This window comes from Psittacula echo, assembly GCF_963264785.1.
Source record: "Psittacula echo genome assembly, chromosome: 4".
NCBI classification, from domain to species: Eukaryota; Metazoa; Chordata; class Aves; order Psittaciformes; family Psittacidae; genus Psittacula; species Psittacula echo.
In genome coordinates this window covers 83,995,797-84,010,459 of record NC_137738.1, presented here as the reverse complement: position 1 = coordinate 84,010,459, position 14,663 = coordinate 83,995,797, and the positions used below count along the sequence as shown (strand labels likewise).

At 37.8% G+C, this 14,663-nt stretch overlaps 2 protein-coding genes across 5 annotated transcripts in view; one reads left to right on the top strand and one right to left on the bottom strand.

Annotated features, from left to right (window-relative positions):
• ANGPT2 (angiopoietin 2) overlaps positions 1 to 13,560 on the bottom strand; it is a gene marked incomplete at both ends in the record, with an annotated part of 37,845 nt that extends 24,285 nt beyond the window's left edge. For both annotated transcript variants that reach the window (XM_080615416.1, XM_080615417.1), the window contains one exon: positions 13,276 to 13,560. In XM_080615416.1, the coding sequence (XP_080471542.1) occupies positions 13,276 to 13,560 (285 nt within the window). The remainder of the gene's footprint in view (positions 1 to 13,275) is intronic.
• MCPH1 (microcephalin 1) overlaps positions 1 to 14,663 on the top strand; it is a gene marked incomplete at its 3' end in the record, with an annotated part of 134,652 nt that overhangs the window by 84,112 nt on the left and 35,877 nt on the right. Inside the window, exon 13 of one of the 3 annotated variants that reach the window (XM_080615412.1) lies at positions 13,318 to 13,455. The exons of the other annotated variants lie outside the window; for them this stretch is intronic. Coding sequence (XP_080471538.1) covers positions 13,318 to 13,320 — 3 coding nt within the window. Of the gene's footprint in view, positions 1 to 13,317; positions 13,456 to 14,663 lie in introns of those variants that run through there. 3 annotated transcript variants of the gene reach the window in all.

Below are 14,663 nucleotides of genomic sequence, written 5' to 3'. Positions count from 1 at the left end.
TAAATTATATGCAGGAGATGGTTCAGTTAATGCCACTTGTGTACTAAATAAAAGCTTACCAATTCATTCTCATGTCTGACTACATCTCATTTAGAGGAAGCTGTATGTTATGCTTTTATAATTTATGCTTCTAGCAGAAGGAAAAAATTCCCCCCTTCATTGGAAATAATCTACCTGAATAAAAACCAAATGTTTCATTAATATAACATGAAACTAAATGCATGAAATGCCTTCATTGTCTGCACAAATATTTATGAAGAATGACTTTCACTCTGTACTCTTGAATGGAAGTATGTCGTACCTAATACTAAAAGTTATTACAGCATGATTATACTGTATGTTTTAAACTACAAAAGTTATAATCAAAATGGTGACCTAGAAAAAGCAAACGGGTGTATAACCAAAGGCAAGACACGTTAAGAGCTGAAACTATCCCAAAGGCTATCTTAGAGTTGAGCTCCCACCATTCCAGACACTGAGCTTGTTTCATACATGTGGTATCACGCTACTGCCATCCTAACTGTGCATGCGTTTTCACATGGTTTGTCACTTGAAGGATGACATAGGTTCTTTATACTATATGTAATGCATATGTTTTTTACGGTGCTTTTTTTTTTTTTTTTTTTGAGGTTTAAATAAAATTGCAAATGAAAAATATTATTGAGATTTTAAAAAAAATTCTTAATTGAAACTTAATAGTCAACTTGACAAACCTTTGAATAGTGTGAATTTCTGTATGGGCAAGGGAATAATTTTAAATCAAAATTTAGTAGCTATCTTCAGAACTCAAATTAATTAGTTGGTGATTAACCATTCTCATTAAGAGTTACGGATGTTCATTAAGGTAGTAATCTAAGATTCTGAATCACTGTTTTTCAGGATCACAGCTAAGTGGTATTTCTCTTAGAAATCAGGGAAGGAATTCATAAAGTTCCCATTAGTCTAAAAATAAAGAATAAATAAATAAATAGTGTGAGTCATGAATGGCATTTTGCCGAAGTTCAGTAGCACTGAAGCCAGGAAGACAAGAAGCCAGTGATGCTTCTGCCATTCACTGAAATGAATATAAATATTCCTTATTATGTGCAACAAGCCCCCAACATTCAAAACTAGGATTCCTTCTCTATGAACAGTGTAAGAAATACTGCCAATCAGTATTTAATTTTTAAATACTAGGTTATAGCGTTGGTCTGTAATTTCACAAATTGAACATTCAAACTTTTTGGAGAAATGCCTGCATGTTTTCAGATATATTTTGTACTTGCATGCTACCATCAGGGAATCAGGACATTACCAGACTGATATAAAGATGATATTCTGCCCTTAAAAGCCCACATTTGCTATCCCAGATTTAAAGTAATCCTGTCCCGTTTGTGTATTTTTTTCCATTCTGCTGAGCAATAGGCAGCTGAAATAAACTTACCACCAGGTAAGCTGGTGGTGGTACTTAGGACATTTTTATGAAAGACACTGGCTATGTAGCCTTATAAACTTTACAAAATTTTTAGAGAATTTCTATCTGTCACAGTTTTTTCTTAATTTAAAGCCATTTCTCTCTTTTATCTCCACTTACAAGTATTTTTTATGAATTCCTCTTTCAACAGGAGAGCCTCAGAGACTGGCTCATGATGTGGTGGGGCAATTTTTTGAGGAAATACGAAACAAATTCCTCTTTTCAAATATGTTACTGGGGAAGTGAAAAGGAGCTAGGCATTCACAGTTCATTCTCAGCATTGCTTTCTAGGGAAGCAGTCATCTTGCATTCCACTTCCAACCAGACGGAAGAATGATTTGGAGTTCAAGGATCAAACTAGTTAGGAAGCTGTGGAACACAATTAGTCCCTTTTGTAAGCTATAAAACTGGGTGTCTCCTGTTTAAAAGCTGTGTTCACAGAGCATCTTTCAGCATGAAAAATCATTAGTTTAAAAAAAACTTCACAGGTAAAAGAAATTGAAAACATTTTGAGTAGTTCTTAAACTCTGCAACATACTGGCTTCTAAATACAGCTTATGGAGCTTTTGTAAGATTTTTTTCTTGAAGAAGAAGCCTCAATGATGATGTTACCAAGAGAGAACCAGTCATCTGAGCTGAAGACCTGCCAATTTTTGGTTGCTCAAGCCTTTGAGGCAGTACGCGTCAGCTGCTGATTTCAGTTTTGAAGAACTGAACTTCTTTACTAAGAACTCATGCACTGATATTCCTCTACATTTTTTAAGTGCTGCAGTTCTTTTTTTAAGACATGCTGCATCTTTCTCTCCATTGCTAATATGCCAGATGGACAGGGGAGACTGTGTCTGAAAAGCTCCTACATGTTCGTGACCACTCTGAAAATTCCTTGCTTGCCAGACCAGACCTGTCAGAGAACTTCCCTGAGGTTTCCAAAACCCTGGGTGGGGGAAACAGGACGCCAGAATCAAAATGGACTTGACTGTAACTACGCAAAGTGCTAACAGCTGCCTTAAGTGAGGGAAACTTCGTATTCACCTCTGCTTCGGTAAAAAACTGATTATCTTGATATATTCTTGTCTTTGCTCTTCCATTAGCACAGGTAAGAGTCTTTAAGGCAAAAGCTTCTGAGGAATAGATAAAACATTATCCTTTATTATGAAGATAAAAACTTGAAAGATAAAACAGGAAGCTACTGTGTTAAGAGTGGACAAACACAAATATTTGGAAATAAGATCAGCACATACAGGCAGCTTATTGCAGAAACAAAACGTACTGTGTGATGCAGGAAAAAAATAAATAAATATGTAATCCTGAACACATTTCTGCTTCAATAGTTAGGATTATCCATCTACAAGCAGGCAGTTCAGTTTTCTGGGACAGAACCAAGAAGGAAAGTCTTTCTATCCATTGCTTCCAGAAGTTCCTCATTGTTTCTGGTGCCCCACTGAGCAGCGGTGCAAAGTCAACTCTTGAGCTGAGTTCCATTCACTGCTCCTGAAGTGAGGCAGCTGCCAGCTGGTGCCCTTCTATGAAGACCATAAACTGGAGCTAGATCCTCTCAAAACAAATGCTCTTGGTGCTCATTATAATAGAAGAGGAGGAACTCTCAGCAAAACTGGCTGGGAACCAAGGCTATGCACTATAGGATGGGTATTTTATGGGAGGAAACTGCCCTTATCTGTCAAGATCTGATGGGATGGGCCACTGAAGAAGGAGACTAAAATGCACTTTACAGGGACTCTCTTGAGTGCAAGACTGCTCTCAAGATAAGTAACCATATATAGCAAAGGAGAAAGTACTATGTCATTAATCCTGGATGCAGCTAGCAAGAAAAAAAAGCTATCATCTGTCTTAATACCCAGGAGCATGTAGGTGAGGGTTAAAAAGAAATTTAACAATGAGGACAAAAGAATACAGAACTGAGAATCCTGAATGACAAGGGATGTAGGGAAAAGGGAGTTCAGGTTGTCTGTGTGAGCAGAATTTTTATAATGAATGTGTCAAGGATAGGAATTCGTAAAGCCAATGACCTGCAAAATGGGCTGGAAGACTGATCTTAAAGCCATCTGAGAGAAAGAATTGTCTGGTTGGCCTGAAGGTTAAAAAACATCATGATGTTGGAAGGAAATTCACTGAGGAAAATTGTGAGTGCAAAGGACTTGACTGGATGAGACTCTTGGGAACTGTTACTCCCACATGGGCTTGAGAGGCACAAGAAAAGGAAAATGTGCATTTCCTTGTGATTAAAATTATCATTCTTTTTTTCTGTTCCAATAGCATCCTTACTAGTTAGAGGTATTCCACGTTAAGTAACTACACAAAGTAAGTAAGCCTTAAACCACATGTCTGATTTACTGGTTTACTCCATTATTCATTTCAGGTAGTGTTTAAGGAAAAAAAGTTTCACCTTTTGAGTCAAATGATTTTTTAGATACATCAGATGAAATCTTAGTTTCACTAGGAAGTCAGTGGGACAAGCGGAGCTAGGGTTTTGTATGCTGTCCTCACAGCCTTTTAAAATAATAAAGTTTACCATAACAAAGAAGCTGAACTCAAGACATGGGTAAGTTTTCTCTAGATGCAAATCAAATAAACTTATGTGTCACAGGAAAAAAAATAAGGTATTATTAACTATATTTAAACTTTCTTCCATAGCTGGTAAACTGTAGTTGTCAGGATCCTTGTTTGTACATGGTGATTTCAACACGATCAGATTGTTTATATTTGTTGCAGTTTAGACTCTTTCTAAGGGTTTGGTTATTAGTCTTGGGGTTTACCTTCTAGTTATTTGAACTTTCATCATGTCAGAGCAGTTTTCAGAAAACATTCCCAGTAAGGCTCCAGTAGCAGTTACAATGGAGTTTTTTAATTTACTATTACTTTATAGGCAATCACTATATCTGACAGAAAATCTGGCATCAGGATGGGAGTTTAACATAAGTGAAAACATAAGGGATAGTTAACATGGTCAAAGTTCAGACCTCACGCAAGGAAGCTTAGTTTAATTTAAGTCAATTCCTTAGAAACAGAAAAATACAAGATTTTGTCTGGTTTTACTTATTCACTTAGGCTGTATTTTGCCTGCTTTATTTTCTTAAAGTTGTATTAAGAAACTGGATGTTGCTGTTGCCTTTGAATAGCTGAATTACCCTGTTTAATAGAAAAGCTTTCTGAAAAGAAAGCAAAAACGTGGGAATTGTTTCATTAAGTCTTGACCAGGGAATTTTCTTGAACTGTCTGAATGGACAGGATATTTGTTAATGCAGTAGGAAACTATGGCAAGCGTGTTTTCCATTGCTACCTATATATTTCAGTCTTGATCTGCAAATTTTCATGTTTGACTGTTGACTTTTTGCACAGTGGAGATTGTCAGCTGACCACTGATACCATGGAAGAGTGGTGCTACTGCTTCATGACTGATTGGCACATTCTCCTTAATGGGGTGGTTTATATTTTACTTTGAAACTGTGAGTTTGAAGTAGTATCTTGCAGGTGGTCATACCTTGTAAATGGAAAATAGGAGTGGGAGGGAAACTGATGCAAGTATATAATGTAGTTCAAAGGAAAGGACCTAAAGGAAGTATATGAAGTGTCTCAGTATGATGTCTGCAAATTCTGTGGAGGAAGACAAAACTAAAGTGATTTTTATTTGCCAGCTATCAAAAGTAAACCTCTCAGCTTACCCCAGTATTTATTCAGTATGTGACTATACATCAGGTCATATGATGAACAGCAAGCCCCTAGTACACTGATGTCACATCATACATAGAAAGCTGCTGGGGGGGTAAGGGCTATGGCTATTGCCCAGGAAATGTCCTTTCCACTGAGCTGGGTGTCTCCCCATTCCCACACCCTGACAGAATGGAACAAAAGAGACTTTTTCCTTCCAGGATCACGTGCATCAGGTGCAGGCCTGAACCAAAAAGCAAGCATAGCGATGAAGCTGATACCATGAGTGCACGAGGTGAATGACTCTTAATGCTTTCAGCATGAGAATGAGCAGGTCTGCAGAGCTGTTGTTTGGACAGAGCTCAATACACTACTCAGTCATTTTTATTCTAGAGGTTTGAATACGTTCCTACTGTTTTTAAACAGATACAATTTTTTCTTTCTCCAGAAATGAGAACTTTTAGTTTTTCTCCCTGTCACAAAAATCCTGTAGTGGAATGGTAATTAGAGATCAAATATTTGCCTAGTGAGTTTTCATGTAGTTCTGACAGTGTAGAATTCAGTTGCTAACATTGAGCGAGCTGTAACATATCAAGCAAGGCTTATTTTCCCCCTTCTGGAAACTTACGTGATAAGATGTTGTAGCTAGCTATTTAATAAATATTCTGTTAGGCTCTTAGCTGTGTTACCACAACATACTGATTTTAATCCCTGACCAAAATCAGTGTTAGAAAGTTGATATGCTGTTCTCCAGAGGGCACAGAAACATAGTTTCCTGCGTTTTAAGCTCTATCATGATTCTTGAGACGTGAATACAAATACAAAACCGAAAAGATATTTTTTCCCCTAAAGTATTAAAGGGAGTTTGCACAAAGTTATGATATTATATGCCACTTGGGTTTAGCAAGAATCTTCAGAGACAGCTGAATTGAAAAGAAAGTTGCTGTCATCTAAGAATTCTGAAGTATTCGCTCACCTAGAGAGGGAAATGTTTCACTCCTTACAGCTTCTGTGAATATAGTAACTCTGTGAAGAATACTAGATTTCCATACATAGTTCTACTAACAGAGAAGTTAACGGAGCAAAGGTTGCATATTCTATCAGCCTTCTCTTTTTAGTAGTAAGACCTTGTTATGACCTTAGTAGGCTCCTGGAAGATTATTAGATAAACTGATAAAGTTTCATATAGGTAGTATAAAGACAGGAGAAATGTTCCTGTAGCTTCCCTCTTTGTCCAGACTAAGCCATAACATCCTGTAAGTTGGAATGAGAACAGATAGATATCTCCAAATCATACAAATTGCAGGATACGTTTGCTGAGCTTTATAAACAACATCTTAATTTTAGGGCTAACCTGTTCCACAAGCAGATAAAAACTAATAGGATTTTCAGTAGTTATTTGGAATGTAGTAAGCTTTTTTTTTTCTTCCAAAGGCACTTAAGGAGTAGTAATGTATTTTCCTAGGCAGCTTGAAATCTGACACAGTGAGTGTTTGCAGAACTACTTAGGTGTGGGATTTTTTTTATACAAAACGTGGATCTGGATTTTGTAACCTGAAGAATTCTTTACCATTTCCTCTGAGTTTGGTTTACTTCGCATAGACTTTAAGTTCACCAAACAGTATTTCATTTATTCTCACTAGATAATAAATACAATTCTTTTTGACTGTGTCCCATTTCCAAGAGATGTGTCTGTTAAATGAAATGAAGTTATCACAGTATTTCCAGTTGTAAAGCACTTTTTAATGCTTTGTGTGTTTGTGAGGTTATTTGGTTTAACACTGTGGAATGTGCTATATCTGTAAGGCATTTCTGAGTATTAAATTACTGTGCCATACCTCTTTTATCCCAGATGCTTTGCCCTGTGAGATTTTCTGATGCTATTATTTTTTCACCTGTAATTTACATTTAGCTAGTGTGAGAAATTTAAATAATAAAATGGCAGACAAAATTGTCTGTGCTTGTTTCTGAAACTTCTTATTCAGTGCCATAGAAATTCTCCTTTTCTTGAAGGTTATATTGATGCTTATGGTCCACTGACAAATTGTCTTCTCAGTGGTTTACCTGTTACTACCAGTGAGAGATTTCCTAGAGTGCATTTGGACTACCAAAATATTTTCTCTGCGTGACACACTTGTTTCATATTCTAGTATGTACATGAAATACGTTTTCATTCGAGAGCCATCTGCTTCCATTTTCCCTTCTGCAGTCCTTATGGGTATCCTTAAGGCTCCTGTCAGTATCATATTGGTAACCAGACACCAAAGCCTTTTTTATCTCTGAAGTACAACTTGCATCTTCTGTTTCAGGAAGATTTTTATATTTTTTTTCAAATAAGGGTGGTGAGGCACTGGCACAGGTTGCCCAGAGAGGTTGTGGATGCCCCATCCCTGGCTGTGTTCAAGGTCAGGTTTGATGGGGCTTTGAGCAACCTGGTCTAGTGGAAGATGGAGGGAGTTGGACTTGATGATCTTTGGAAGTCCCTTCTAACCTCAGCCATTCTGTGAGTCAATGATTTTGTCAGGAATTGGGAACAGGGATACACCAAACTCTATGGAAAGGTCATCAGTCCCATTTTGCCTCTTGTACCTGTTTTAACAAGTGGAAAGCATAATGTTTATCTTTCTATTCGTATCATATTTTCAGCCTAGTCCGCATTTCTACTTTCTGCCAATTGTCTCTTGATTCTGAGGTTTACAAACTTTAGTGGCAAAGCAGAATGGCAGGGTGAGGGCCATGCAGCATGTTATTTTATTGCAAACAGCATGTTTTGCAACTTCTTCAGCAGTGCTGAGAAATCTGCCTCTTCAAGGAGGTTTTCTTTTGTATTCTATTCCTCTGTTTCTCTCTCTTCCAGGCTGAAGAGACAGACTGAACTTCCTCTAGGGAGCTAAGACAGACTCAGTTATCTGATGAAACTCTGGGTTTGCTATGCTCCAGAGAAGGATCCACAAATGGCACCTGTCTGTGGTAGATTCTAATCTACAGTCTGACACTATGTCTTCTCAATCAGTTAACTATATTTTGCATGTCTAACCCTGTAATAATGGCATTGGTTGAGAAAGACAGTTTTACTTTGCCCCCATCCTGGCTTTGTAAATTTTTTGGCCATGTAAAATTCCATGTAACAACAACTGCAACAGAAGATTCTTGCATTAAAGTATGTAAAAGGTTGTTAAATAAGTAGTGGTCTACTAAGCTGCCTTAGCTTACTGCAAGAAGTATTGTAAATCAAATCATGTATAATGTGGCACATTTTCAAAAACACAAATATGGTAGTATGAAAGGGACAGTATAATTCAGTTACTGAAGATACTAGATAGCACATTTTGAAGGGAAGAAATGGGTAGCTATGTCTTCCAGGCAAAGTTCTATTCTAAGTAATACATATGTGGTCACATCTTTCTTGTGATTAGGAATCAAGAAAATGGTATCAGCTGTTTCCCCGCTAAACTGTGGGGAGATGCATTTTATTGAATTTTTTCATAATTAACAACAAAAAAAAGGAGCAGTAATAAGATAATTGTGTATAAAAGAAACACCATTCCAAACCCCAGTCTCTCTGCAAAATCTTCTAAGACATTCTAAAGGTTCTATGGTTTACTTTTATATAGTAAGTGGGCATGTAAATAAAGAGGACTGGAAACCATCAATTCAAGCATCTCCAGACTCATTTCCTACATGTGCACTTGAAGAAAGGGAAAAAAGAAGAAAATAAAGCACTTGATGGCAATAATTAATGGAGAAAGTCTCCCAATTTGCTGTTTGAACCATTCAAAGATGGTAAGATTATGGTCATATTAATAACAAACAAAGCACATGAAAATATATCTTGAATGCTGGTAAGAGACAGGTTCAGTAAAACAAGTCTCTGTTTATCACATTTTTTACTGGTAACATCTTGAAGATGACAAGCTCTCGATTTCGATTTTGTCTTCCAGGTCTGTACAAGAAAATCTCTAGTCTTCTTTGTTGTTTCTGTACAATTTCATACCTGTATCACCAATCTGGTATTTGTGGAATGATGCAGAAGTAGTCTTTACAACATAGTTTTTAAACACATGCAAAAGTGTCAGTTCAAATCCTTTCACAGAAATTTACCTACAGGAGACATAACAATAAACTGCATAGTCATATCATTTAAAGTACTGTGGAAACTTTATCCAGTAACATGTACTAATCTCAAAGTAAAAAAGTATTTTCTTTTTTACTCTGCCAGTACTCTTTTGCTTAGCAAATACATAGTTGATAGACAGAAACAAGCACTTTTCACAATAAGTAAAAACAGATGCATTACTTAAGAAAGGAATGCAGCTCGAGTCAGAATCATCTCTTGCGTACTTCAAAATCGAGCACTGTACAATATATTTGTCCTTGCCCATTGTGTGCAGATGTTTATGGACGACAGCATGTCAGAATATCTTTTCATATTTGAGATACAAAGTCCAGTACAAGTATGACAGTAACTATAATCTTTCATTGGTAATTGCTCATCGAAAATTATAAGCATTCATTCCTATGCATCTTAAAATATCTGATTTTGTTGTGCTTAGGGAAGAAACACATTTCAAAGTGATAAAGGGTTTTTAGCTTCCAGGATATCACGACAAGGAAAACCAAGTCTCAATTCTGAGAGTATTCAAAGATACTGCATCTCTATCAGCAAAGTATGCCCTCTCCTAGTGTGCTTTCAGGATGAAGTTCTCAGGTTTAAATGCTGACTCCTGGCATAGGCTTTTATTTTCTAGTCTTTTGATCTGCTGATAAACTACAAATAAATTACCTATATTCCGTATACTATAATCAATTTGAATCACACATTGTGTTCAGCTGTTTGTAACAGAAAATATGACCTCTTTCTTTTACACTATTGCTTTGGACAGAGTCATATTTCCTGAGTCAGAATCTAGTTTATGTACTAAGAAGTAAATTCAAGTCAGCATTCAGTTATTTCAGTGTCTTAATACCTGACAAAATGCAGGTTCCTTGAGCAGAACTGCCATGTTCCAAATTGTAAAGCTGCCATTAATTCAGATAGAGATTTGTTTAATTGTAGAACTTAAGGGACTTGCCTGTCTTCTGGGAATATCTGAAAACCTGATGTTGTTTTTTATATTAAAAAAAAAAAAAAATCCAAAGTATAATAGCCAACATCCATCTACATTTAAAATTTCCAATCTTGTATCTCAGCTGTATATGAATCTGCTCTCCTCTCAAAATAATTGAAAATCTTATTATTCAGAGGCTTATTCTTCATGCACAGACACACATCAGAAAAAAATCTTACACTTCAGTATACAGATTGATCCCAAGGTAGGGAAAGTCAAAGAACTTCAGGTTAATTTCAGATATATTGCTACACCATCACTTACTAGCTTACTGCTAAACACTGGCTTAGGTGGAATAGTGGTTTGTTCTAGTATTTCGTCTGAATGCTTATACATAATCTACTTTTGAAAAGGCATTCTCCAGTTTTAGGTGTAGTATGTACAGTAGTGGCATGAGGCATTAATACAGTTCAGACCAAAAAAAATGTATTTTTTATGAAGCAGCACGTTGTGACAATAGTAGAACAAAGTCTTCTCTCTATACAGGAGCAGACAAGAAGAGAACCTGGACCTACGTAACTCATTCTTTTCACATTATGTTTGCCCATTAACCAGCTGAAGCGCACACTTCCCATGCTGTTCCATTCATACAGCCTAGTGTTCATTCAGAAACAGAATGTTTCCTCCAGTTGACGGATTAAAGGCAGGAGAGGGGGAGGAGTGTAAAAATGTTTGGGGATGTGCAGTACTTCAGGAACAACTTTTCAAGGTTAATTTACACTAAAAGTTCATAATATTTTTTTTTTTTACACAATTTCCAAAGAAAACAGGTGCTGCCTTTTAAATCAGCAAAAACTAACTTTTAAAAGAAGTAAAACCTAAAGCAGTTTTTTGTGCGGTTGCTGAGAAATTAATGTCAGGTTATTTTTAAAATCAAACATATTACACTTTCAATACAGTATAAAAACTAAGCAAACAGACTTTTTCGCTCTGCCTTGACTAACCTAGCATCATAGCTGAAATATGAACCTAGGAATGTGTATTAGTGACCTTAAAAAAACAGCAAGTAAACTCTGTAAGCAACTTTAAAGGTTATTGTTTGCTTTTCATCTTCATTTGCAGACCAGGTGTCTCTAGCAAAGCATATCTGAGGAAAAGCTACTTTTGTTGGAGTCTCTTTGTGAACAAAACAGATGACATAAAGAGCAGGTGTTAAAATAGTGAAAAAGGCAAACAGCAGTTATTTTACAGGATGTTTAGCTGTGGAACAGCAAGGGGAAAAAAAACCCCAGGCTATTCTAAAACATCTTCTTTGGAAATCTTTGCTCAAATAAAAGATACATTTCTCTATCTAGTAAAACAGAATCATGCCTTTTGATTGCCCAAAGAATGAATTAGATATAGTTATCCTATTCCTCTTGTAACTGATTTCCCAGGGACTGACAGGAAAAGGCATAGCTTTTACTAAATAAGGATGCTGGAATTTCCTTACTGGTTTCTGTTTACCTGATGCCACTTATGATACTGTGTTTGTCTACTTAAGAGGCATTTAGCACTGGAGTCTTGTGTGTGATTTCATTATTTATATTAGGAAATCGCTTAGCAGCTCTGTAGATTAGACTGCTTTGCTTTGTGTGGTTTTCATCCTGCATTACACATCTGTTAATGTTGGTCTTAACATTACAATAGTGAGCATTGTAAATTGGTAAGTAGAAAGGTAAGTAAGTACGTGGAGGGAAGTATGTTTGCCTGTGAGATTAAAAAACCGAAAGCCACTGATCTGTCATTATTTGGGTGTCTAAATTAAGCATCCTAAACTCATAAAGACAGGCCACACTGCAGCCTTCAAGTGTATGCATTTTGGATTTAAGTTTCATCTTCAGGTGGATGAAAACCCTATGCTTTCTGCTTTACAGTGTGACTTCTGTTTCTTACACAAATTCACCAGCAGGTTTCTTTGGTTATATCTTGCTAGTTCTGTAACTTTGTAACTCATGAGAGAGGTGAACCCTAACACAAAATCATTTTATAGTCATGTAAGAAGTGGCTACTGGTTGCAGAGAATTGCAAATTCTCTCCATCAGCAACAAATATATCTTTCTTTATGAAAAAGACCTTGTGACATCACTGGAGCACTTTGGAGGTACTATGTCAACCACCCAGTTAAGTTCTCAAAATTGTTATTGCTTAGAAGATAAGCATATTGAAACATAAACACTCATAAATTTACCATGCCATTAAACTATATTTTCACACTTTCTCAGGTATCAGTGAAATAAAGGTTTCTTAAAGCCTACTGAACCATATAGCATTTAGAATCAAAGTAGTACTTTTTATAAAGTGTGGAATAGTGATCAGGTTTACTCTCCAGTAATATTAAGAATTTATGCAGTATAAATTTTTTTCTGCTGTTCCAGACATAGTTTTACAAATGTTTCCACTTTGGCAATAAACATGTCATTTTCCCTTAGTTGCAATGCAATGGAGTTGCATTAAAGGAAGCTATGTGGCATCTGTAACACCTTTTCCAGACTATTTTTCCCTTCAATATTGTGTATTTGAGTGGAAATGTTACAGGATGCAAAGGATATCCGCTAATGAACTTTCTTGAAATTCTATCACTTTACTGGGCTCACTTCACTGCAAGTCAGACTTGCAGTCTTTAGTTAGAATTATAGTTCTTTATGCTTGGTTCCCAATATGTTGATTTCTTCAGACATGCCCTGGATAAAGGTGCATTCTGTCTTCTTTAAAGAGAGATAAAATAGCCCTTATCTGTTAATTATAAATTAGTAGCTGGTTCTTTCATGTCAGAAATGTCAGACGTGCTCGCAGTCTGCCTATGGATTTACTATTTGTCCAAGCAACCCAAATGTAATGAGAAACTTTAAAGCACGGGCTCTGCAGAACAGTGCAGTCCTCTGTTCCCTTCTAGTCCGTAAAATTATGTTCTCAAACTTTGTGACTGAGGTGGTTCAGAAGTTTACTTTAGCTAATGCATTTTGTGAATGTAGAAAGAGTCAGGAAAAAAAAAAAAAAGCCTCACAATGAAATAGATAACAGGATGGTGTAAACAAGAATTTTAGAATAAAAACAGTGTTATCCTACCTTCATTAGCCACTGAGTGTTGTTTTCCATTATGTTTTCAAGTAGTTGCAGTCTTTGAACTGAATCATCATAGTCTAAAGGTGCATCCCTTTGCACTGCATTGGACACATAAGAAGTCGAAGATCGGCAGTTCTCCGTCTCGGGCAAAAGGAAGGTATAGCTGCATGACCCATGCTGGACCTGGTACTGCTTCTTGCCCATCGTCTCCATGCTCTTACTAAAGGAGTTGTATCCTGAAGCTAAGAAAATACTGCAGCCCCAAAAGAAGTAAGCAGCCAGCTGCATTTTAATCCCTGCGGTAGCCCAGCAAACCGAGTGCTGCGGGGCGCTACGGGAGCACGGACCTAGTTAACCTGCGCTGAAACCGAGCGCTCTGCTGCCATGTGCCGTCAGGAGGAGGGCTGGGCTTTTCTACCCTCCGAGCTGGAAACGTCCCGTCTTCTCCCGGCCGCCGTGCCCCGAGCTGTCAGATGCGGAAAGCAAAAGTCTTCACCGCCCCCTCCTCCCCTCGCTGTTGGGGGATCCGGCCGCCGGGCTCGCCAGCCGTGAGCCTGGCTCCTCCCCGCCCGTGCCAGGATGTCACGGCCTCAGTGCCCGAGTCAATCGCTTCCCTTGCCTTGTAGGATAAGTTGATAAGAGCAGGCAGACATGTGGAGCGGAGGTGCTCATCCTCCCGCCTTCGTCGGGGCCTTCCTGCCGGCGGGGGGGTGGGGGGGGAAACCACACTGGCACTGCGGACTGCAGGGAGAGCGCTGGGGCGCGGGGGGTGCGCGGAGCTGCGCGGGGCGGCGCGGGGCGAGAGGAAACCCCAGGGAGGAGCCGGCAGCGACAGGACCCCTGCGAATTCCTGCAGCACGGCTCCAATTAGGAATTTCCTAGACAGAGCAATCAGTTCCGATAGCCTCCAACTATGCTTGTAAATTATTTGTGGGGGGTAACCATCTTTAAACACGCTCTAAGCCACCCCTCACCCCCCCAAAAAAAAAGATAAAAGGTTCCTGGACTTGTTTGTTCTTCTTAAAGATTGTATTTTATTTGTAATGTACTGAACTAAGGTGTAATTTCATTTATGTTTAATGCATTGTGTAATTGGAGAGAAAGGCACTGTCCTGAATATACAAAAGCAGGCTTGGGCATGTCCTTTCAAAGAGAACAACACAGGGGGGTTAATTAAAAAGTTTCAGTTAAGCACAGACTTTGTGTTTTACTCAGCCTCTGAGATGAATACTCTATTTTAGTCATGTCGTTCAGGAGTTAAACATTCTCAAGCCTTCTTTTTTTTAAGGCTTTTTTTGTCTGTATTAAATGGCTAACTTTGTAAGTGCTAGCGTTAACGAGACATACAAATGGCAAGGCAGCTGGGACTGGAAGAGGGAAGAACTATCCAG